Raw genomic sequence first — 9,433 nt, 5'->3', positions numbered from 1 at the left:
GGATTCCGGCTGATCATTATTCTCATCAGGAGGTGTAGATGTCGTTGTGGCATGGAACTCCTGAATATTCTCTGGTAGTATCACTGTATTGGAACACTGTTGAGTCTCCTTATTTTGTTTTGTTACTTCAATCACTTCGATTGATTAGACACTGGGAGTGGGTGAAGGAATGATAAATGGAGGAATGATAGTCTTTTGTTTCTTCTTCACCTCCTCAATCTTCTTCCCTCTAGCCTTGACTTATCCTGACGTGTTCTTCCTTCTCTTGGGAGCTTGACTCTCTTCGTCTGCATGAATCCTGACATTACTGACAGTCCTCTAATCATCCTCGGAAGTAGACTCTTCCGACTTCATCCTTTCATAAATGAAGGGAACACCCATGTCAACTAACTTATTCATTTGTATATCCACCCATAGGTGGAAGAAATTCAAGACCTCTCTCATCAATATATTCAGGTCGATCTCTTCTGACTCTGACCAGTTAGGCAATAGGATTGCCTTCTTCATTTCACTCTCATACTGTGGATGTGTATGATCTCTATCATCTAATACCTGATTAGGAATGAGAAAAAGTCCACATTTCCTCATGAAATCCATTGACATTTTGGACCACATTCTTCTCTTCACTGCTTGCTCATCCACCAGGTTAGCCCAATAATCTTCTATGTCAATTTTGTCAATGAACTTCTCTCCTCTAATCCTACCAACCTTCTTGTCTGGATCAAATCTTTCTCTCTTCTTATATGTAGCAAATCGATAGAATGCAAGCTCCTCACTCGCAGTGCTGACGGCTATGACAGACTGGCAAACTTCTGACGTCTTCCCAACTGAAATAGGGAATGTCATTCTTATTTTATGCTTCTCTTTGAATAACATCGAACTCTAGAAGTTGTCTCTCTCACCACTTCCAACAATATCATTCTGTCAATTGGATACCTCAGAAGTTTGTAGGGTTCGGATTGAAACCCATGAATTCTCAGGTATGTGAAAGTGGGAAATTGTATATACCACAATCCATACTTTTCTATTAACTCTGTTGCCTCCTTGGACAATCTTCTGTGGATTCCGTCTTGCAACATCCGTGTGTACATAGTGAATGCATCAATCACTCTTATAGTCTTCAATTCTATGCATACTTAGCTGGGGGTAGGATTCATAACTCTTGAATTGTCCTTGCCCATTCCCGACTTCACCTTTGTATATTAATCATCTGTATGAAACAAACCGTGCAAGCAGGTACACCAGGTAAGAAGTCATGGAGAATAACTTGAACCGCTCTACATTCCTCAGCTGAAAATCCAGATTGTCACTTATAATCTTGGACCAATTCACTAACGTTCCTCTAAGACAATCCTGGATGAAGTAGAACATCCATCCATCAAATATTGCTCCCTGCGGCATCCCCATCACTCTGTGGAGTAGGAATATCAAATCACTATATTCCTCCTTAAAATCTATGCACATGAGTGTCTTGGGAGCCTTGGAATGATGAGACATAAGCTCAATCATCCACTCTTTGTTAATTAAATTCTTGCATACACCCATCTTCTTCGTGTATCTTTCTGCATTTTCCTCCTTGGTCACATCCTTCATGTTTGTTCCGCGTGGAATTCCGAACACCTCAGCAATGGCATCCTCAGCAAGGTAGGCGATGACAACACCCTTAGGACTCTTGATCATTCTTGTGAACGCATTGTAACATTGTGCACATTCCAGGATAAACTCACTGCACTGTATGGACTGTGGAAATCCAGCGGCATGGAAAATGCCACTCTTCGTAATATTCACACATGTTGGGGAAGGAACTTGATCTCTGACTCCGAACATCCAACGTTGCATCTAGTCGAAGTCAAGGAAATGCATGTTTGTATCAGCGATCTCCTTCCATCTTGATGAAATCTTAAGCTCTGGATAAAATCCAGTCTCCAACATCTTCAATAGTTCTTTCCTTTCCTTGTATCTTGACTTTGACATCACACCTGTATGAAGCTCAAAATTAAACTTAGGAAAATAAATAATATTCTTAATAAAATTCCCGACTTTCTAAAGATTTAGCTAATTTAGAGCATGGAGTCAGAAAAATAATCCATACACTTTGTAAATTTTAGCAATTAAATTCAAAGTGTGACAACACTAAGGCATGTAAGTCTTCCATAAAATTCATTGAATACCTCCTTATGCTTAGAAAATATGCAAGCTAAAATGCAAAGGAGTATACTGGATAAATGATGACTAGGGAAAGGTGTGAAAGGTGTTTTCACACAATGAATGTCTGAAGACACCTTCCGCAGTCAACAATGGAGGTGAACAATCTAAAGACAACCTGAAAATCAAACTTTCAAAACATGTTGTAATCTTCAAAAATGTGCTTAATCTTGATAAAAATCAGTTCTAATGATCAAAACAATCATATTCAGGAATGGAAGTATGGCTAGTAAAAATTTAATTTCTGAGAAGAAGTCTGAAAATTGAATAGTTCAGACTTACCAACACCTTGCAAAATAGTTAAAAATCCCTGAAAAATGATGAAAAATGGCTAAGAAAACAACCCCAAGCAAAATTGTCAAAATGGTTAAGTGGCTGGAAATGAAAAATTTCTGAAGACAACCGCCTAACAATGGAGTTTTTAGACCTGCAACAATGATAAAATGGTCTAAAAAATACATAGAAAAGTCCATAAAACACCTCCAAATGCAAAATGCCTAAGTTGGAATTGGCTGGGCAATAAAAACTTAAGTCTGAAAATTAATGGCAGACATTAATGGAGGTCAAAATCTGAAGCAAACCTCAAATCTGAAACGAATCATCTGGCTGGAAATGATGGCAACCACCAAGCATGACTAAAAATCACCAAAATATGGCACCAAATCACCTCCCAAGCAAAATCAAAATTTTCCAACTATGACACCAACCTGAAAATCTGAAAATGTTGTTAATGGCAGCTTGGATCTGCAGCAATGAAGGTCTGGACAGCAAGCAAAATGGTGGAGGAAAAATTGCCCAAGTCTCCAAACATGAAATCACCAACTTTCACCAAAAAATGTCAAATTTGGAAAAATCGTCAAACTTAGCAAAATCGAAATTCTAAAAGTGGTCTTTAATGGCAGCCAAAAGGAATAGATCAGCAAGCTGAAAAAAATGGAAGAAAATAAATCCTCAATGCCACACTTCACAAAAACGTCTTGCTAAAATTTTACCCAACTTGGAGAAAAATTGCTTTCATGGAAACACCTAGCAAATTTAATAATAAAATAATGCTAAGTCTCATCTCTTATACTTGCTTTCACCTCACACTTTCACCACACAAGCAATGTAGGATAAAACACTTATATAAATACTTGCTTGGTGAAAATCTAACTTGCTTCTAGAAGGTTCAAATATTAAATGATTATTGCAAGTTATTAAATTTTACTTTTAAATTTTAAATAATCATTAATAATTATTTAAAAGCAATTAAATGGGGCTTATTTATTAAAATATTGCAAATTAAATCCAAAATAAGCCTCCAAGGGAAAATCGATATGGGTTGGAATTGAAAAATCTCTTTAAAAAATCATGTAAGTGTCAAAATTTGCCCCATAAGAGAAATTCGACCCTAGCTTGGACAAAAATTCATGCATAACTTCATCAAAATGCACACAAAAACCTCCGAGGGGAAATTCGATACTAGTCTGGATGAAAATCCTGACAAAAATCCGCACTTAGTTATCACAAAAATTCTGGTGAAAAATCGACCTAGGCATGGAATCATCATCAACGTTGTCCGCACTTCAGTCTGCACTCCAATCCACACTCCTAATGGAAAATCGATGGCAGTCTAGATAAATCCTGACACTTAGCCAACTTTTAGCACTTCCAAAAGAAATTCGACCTAGGTATGGATAAACAGTGGGGAAAATAGTAGCCAGTATGGATTTCAGGGGAAACCCATGTGTAGTGTGGATTTGAGTGGGGGAATGGGTTGGGTAGTCTGGAATGTGAGGGGAAAAGCACCTCTAGCATGAAATTTGACCCTTTAACCTTTGGAATAAGGATTTCCCTTAGGATTTTATCATTTTAACCACTCAAAATCACTTAGAGACATTAAATTTGGACGAGGCTTAAACTAATTTTTCAAAAATATGAGCGAAACGCTAGGAAAATATTGGAATAAAGTGCGAAATTTAAATAATACCTTAGGAGCGAGAAAACAACTCCAAAAGATCTGTGAATATTTTGGCACTTTAAAATCACTGATGCATGTGTTTAAAAACACGTTCACGTTCAATAGGTCTACACTTAGACAAAACTTAAGATCATTAAAATATAACTTGATCCTATAACTTCAAAAACCCTAGACGGCACTAGGCATGATCAAAACTCTGAGACTCAGGCACGAGAAACGCAAAATTGTCCACTAAGCAGCCAAAACCCTAACCTAACAACGCAAAAAGCTGGAAAAGAGGGGGTCCCCGTTAGCAATGGTGTGATGTGTGAAAAGGTCACAACAAGACCCCACCCAACCTATTGTGTTCCCATCCACCAAATCCCATCCATGTCATTGAGCGTCTAAAGAAACCAATGCTCATGCCCTAGGAATAGATAGACATTATGTAGAGATGCTACAAGTTTTAATCTATTAGCATTAAGTGGTTTCTAGTAAGTCATCATTATTCATGATACTTCTTATAGTTGTATGGGGGATCCATGAAAAAATATGTTAAATGTAACTTGGGGTTCATCTAGTTAATCAGTGCAACTCTCATGAGGGAATTTTGCATGCATATTTGTTAGGTAGTTGTACCTCAGTCTTGTTTTCTAATAGAGTTTTGATAAGGATATTTAGTAATTTGCAAGGTAGAGTTGTATGAGAAGATTTTGCATCATAAAAACTAAGTACGAGATGGTGTATTGCTGCCTCATTGTCATCCCTGTAATGCAAGAAACCCTTCATTATGTTTATTCATAATGATTAATGATAAGCAATCTTGAAATTGACTGCAAGTATTTGATAGAATTGTGTTTTTCTTCTCTTGTTCACTTAGTTGCAGGGTACAAAATGAAGGGAAATAAGTACATCACATCACATGCATTTCTCATATTACAAAGCCATGTGATCCCTCCTGAACATCATAAACCAAAGAGGATTTTCAAGTCAACATGAAAAGAAATAGAGCACCAAATAGAAACTATAGTTTTGGTGTGAATCCAATGGCTTTGGTAATTAATAATATTTAACAGTAAACAACAAAAAAATGATGACACAGGACAATATTAAAAAATATAGAAACCAACTCATGAAGTTGAAACTCGAAGTATGTGTATGGGTTGAAAAAAAGAAACCTGCAAGCTTGCTTTTAGAAAAATCCTATATTCTATGACAGTCCTATGGGCTCAAATACAACCTAGATACAACTGTGAATATTCAGATAACATAAAATTTCTTGAGTATCTCATATTTCCTCCTGTTGCATCCATACTGAAATCCACATTGCATATGCTGGATACAGATAGTACAGAGGTAACCTTGGTAATCTGGTAATTAGTAGACCAATTCTCACAAAATATCGTCATATACTAAGAGAGAAAAGACAGCATTTTTTTCTAGACTGTTAATATCAATGATTTTCCCAGCATGCAAGTTGACCATTATCATGAGATGAAAAGAAGAATGTAGTATACCACATGATTATCAATGAAATAAATAAATATTCCAAAAGAACAAATTGATAATGATATAACCAGAACACCACAAGATGAAAAGGAACAAATACGATACACATTTGTTTGACTCCAATTGCCTTTTAACACAAATAGCACTGTATTTCAATCTTCCTTCTCATCTTCTTCAGAATCTGCAAAATTTGTATGCATTAATCAAATGCTTACATAAAACCATTTATACTGTTCATTGTTCAAAGAAATTTCCAATTTGAGTCCCAGAAGATACATACCTGATCTCACATCTTCACCAACCTTCCCTTTTGACCTTATCTGTTTGACTAACACTCGATAGATCAAAACCCACCAGTAAATATTGAGAATAAATAAACAGACAAGTAACGTATTGAACACATAGTAATATATAGGCCCATCCCTGTATCTTCTTTTGTCCAAGGTAAGAAGAACTTCATAACTGCCAAATATCAAAATGAGTGGGTTAATATGACAGCATCTATATTTTCCATAAATAATTGTTAAAATCCCACATTAAGGATTTGTACATATATCATATGCCCTTGATACAGACTACAAAAATTGAGGGTGGCAAAATATGCTATGAAGAAACAAATACTTGTCTTTATTCAGCTGGTATTAGAAATCACAACAAAGTCTAGAAGACGGACATTCTGAAAGAGAGAATGAGAACGTTTAATACAAATTCCTATATGAAAAAGCAAATTGATTGACATTCAAAGCAGAGATTCATATTATCTACACGATGATTTGAAAATCTTGTAACAAAATCATTTGTTTATTGTCCTATCCTTTCTTTCTTCTGCTCTTGAAAATGAATGCATCATTGGCAAATTCCAAAATCATAACTGTTGCAAATTCATTGGCAACCACTTTTACAATTACAGTGAAAGTGTGCATGTGATTCAAGTTTCAACAACAGGGAGGTGAATTTCTCCACCACATGGTGGAAGTTTTCGTCCTCGGTAACTTCATTATTCTACTCTCAACATGATGTGCTTACAATCAATGTAATAAAAATTTAGAAATATTATCAATGGTCACTTAGTTGCTATTAGTGTGCAAGCGAAATAAGCCCTAGTGAGAAAACCAACTATATGAAGTAGGGAAAGGACAAAAAGCAAACAATCATGATAGCAAACAAACTTCATTATCCTCTAAAAACATTATTTTACATATGGATTCCATGCAATTTTTAAATCAGGTTAGAGTTTTTTTAACTCATTTCAAGTATGGATTTCATGCACTCATGAAATGAGATTAAAGTGAATCACTTTTCAGATAAATTGTCAAACAAGGGTCCTTTCAATTTCACCTTCTAAGATTTAAAACTTAATAATGGGCCTTATATTTGCATAGATTAAAGTGAATCACTTTTCAGATAAATTGTCAAACAAGGGTCCTTTCAATTTCACCTTCTAAGATTTAAAACTTAATAATGGGCCTTATATTTGCATAGATTAAAGTGAATCACTTTTCAGATTAATTGTCAAACAAGGGTCCTTTCAATTTCACCTTCTAAGATTTAAAACTTAATAATGGGCCTTATATTTGCATAGATTACCTTGTTAGCGTACAATAAAAAACAATATTCATATATAATTATGAACTATACATAAGAGAAATTCTAGGATGGAAGTGGAAATTTCATTAGCCCTTCAAGGGTTTGTTTTATTTTATTGTTGATTACTTATCCTGGATCATCTATTCCTAACCTTCTGCTAACATTTCATTTGACAAGATTCGATTGTGTTTTTTCCTTTTTATGGAACTGCAAAAAAGGAGCTCTTAACTGGATTCTTAAGTTTAACACTCCCATGATATTGTCACTTAATAATTGATCTGTTGAGAGTGCCCCACCCTGCAAAGGATAAGTTTGTTGCTCTAATTATCAATCCTTCTTCTTCTTCTTTTTTCATAGAATATGATTGTACTTATTTGTCCCATGTGTGCATTCCAGTGCCTTTCTTGTTTCATCACTTTTAGTCTCTACGTTTGTTTTATTATTACATCCATCTCTTAAGGCACATTTCACATTGGACAGAGGTTTATTTATATCTTATATAAAAGTTTACGTATTGCAGTCCTAAGAGAGGCAATATTTTGTCCTACATTGTTACACTACTGTACATCTACTTGCAGAACAGAACTATAGTCACATACAATAACCATTGAATAGAATACAAAAGAACATAGAAAACAGAGGTTTTATTGCATGGGTGGTGTTCAGTATCATAATATTTAAGTACAGGAAGAACTTCTCAAAATGGCTCCGTTAACCAGACATTGGATTTCCTGTTTGTAGAACCATTAACCAGACAGACGATTTTCTATTTTTAGAACCAACTGGTGTCAATGAAGACACAACTGTCCAACTGTTCGTAACCATAACAGAAATTGTATTGCACTAGCTAAGTAGACAGTTACTCAACAATAAATCAAGTGATCAACAACATGCAATTTAATAATGTTAATATAAAATTATGAAGGTCTACATTATATCCCTTCCTTTTAAACAAGTCAAAGTCCCTTACAACACAACCAAATTGAATAGAATGAATAATGAGATGGTAAAGAGAAAAAAGATAACGTCCCTACAGCAGCTGTTGTTAAAAACTTCCATATACTTGTCCTTGTGGAAGAAAATATAAAATTCATGAGAAGCCTCCTTCCTAAACTGTTCATTTTTTTCTTTTAAAATGTACCTAAGTGAATTTCTTCACAAAAGTGCTATGATTGTTAAAAGTCAAGTCATTCATCTACCTCTGCCTGAAGTTGGAATGACTAACAAAATCCTATAAATTGATTTGGATGATGGGTCTACAAGTTAATTTGGATGATGGATCGGTTGTATCTGTTTTCTTAACACAACTGTCCAACTGTTCATAACGATAACAGAAAATTGTATTGCACTAGCTAAGTAGGCAATTACTCAACAACAAATCAAGTGTAGGCAATTACTCAACAACAAATCAAGTGATCGACAACATACAATTTATTAATGTTAATATAAAATTATGATGGTCTACATTATATCCCTTCCTTTTAAACAAGTCAAAGTCCCTTACAACACAACCCAAATTGAGTAGAATGAATAATGTGATGGTAAAGGGAAGAAAGATAACGTCCCTAAAGTAGCTGTTGTTAAAAACTTCGATATACTTGTCCTTGTGGAAGAAACTCTAAAATTCATGAGAAGACTCCTTCCTGGACTGTTCTTTTTTTCTTTTAAAATGTCCCTAAGTGAATTTCTTCACACAAATACTATAATTATTAAAAGTCAAGTCATTGATTTACCTCTACCTGAGGTTGGAATGACAAACAAATTCTATAAGTTGATTTGGACGATGGATCTACAGGTTGATTTGGATGATGGATCGATTGTATCTGTTTTCTTAACACACGTGTGTGTGTGAAGAATACAAAGTGAACTACTTTAAGAAATTTTAGATATATCATTGGTAGTCATATGGTACAGGGGTCTATATGCTATCTACAAGAGAAAATAAACTTTCACATCCATATGGCAAGGTAACAAAATAGAAAAATCAATTAGGCATTTCCGCTAATGAATAGAGAGTTGTCAAGGATTGCATGGAGCCGATAGTGAATGTGTAATACTCTATCTACCCTTCATCGACAGCCATATTACTTTTATTATATACTCGAATTTTTAGTTTATATTTGTGATGAGATTTAAATTGTGATTAAACTAATGGTGCAAAATTGTGATAATTTCCTTCTAATTTTTCTTTTA

At 34.8% G+C, this 9,433-nt stretch overlaps 1 protein-coding gene across 1 annotated transcript in view; it reads right to left on the bottom strand.

The window, feature by feature from the left end:
* Window positions 1-5,389: 5,389 nt before the first annotated feature.
* Window positions 5,390-9,433, bottom strand: part of LOC131044231 (ASC1-like protein) — a 66,477-nt gene continuing 62,433 nt past the window's right edge. The window contains exons 5-6 of the mRNA XM_057977513.2: window positions 5,934-6,115; window positions 5,390-5,834 (exon numbers count right to left, since the gene is read on the bottom strand). Coding sequence (XP_057833496.2) covers window positions 5,806-5,834; window positions 5,934-6,115 — 211 coding nt within the window. The 3' untranslated portion in view covers window positions 5,390-5,805. The remainder of the gene's footprint in view (window positions 5,835-5,933; window positions 6,116-9,433) is intronic.

Source organism: Cryptomeria japonica, chromosome 6, assembly GCF_030272615.1.
Source record: "Cryptomeria japonica chromosome 6, Sugi_1.0, whole genome shotgun sequence".
Lineage (NCBI taxonomy): Eukaryota > Viridiplantae > Streptophyta > Pinopsida > Cupressales > Cupressaceae > Cryptomeria > Cryptomeria japonica.
The sequence above is the reverse complement of the archived record's forward strand: the minus strand, read 5'-3'. Positions and strand labels throughout refer to the sequence as shown.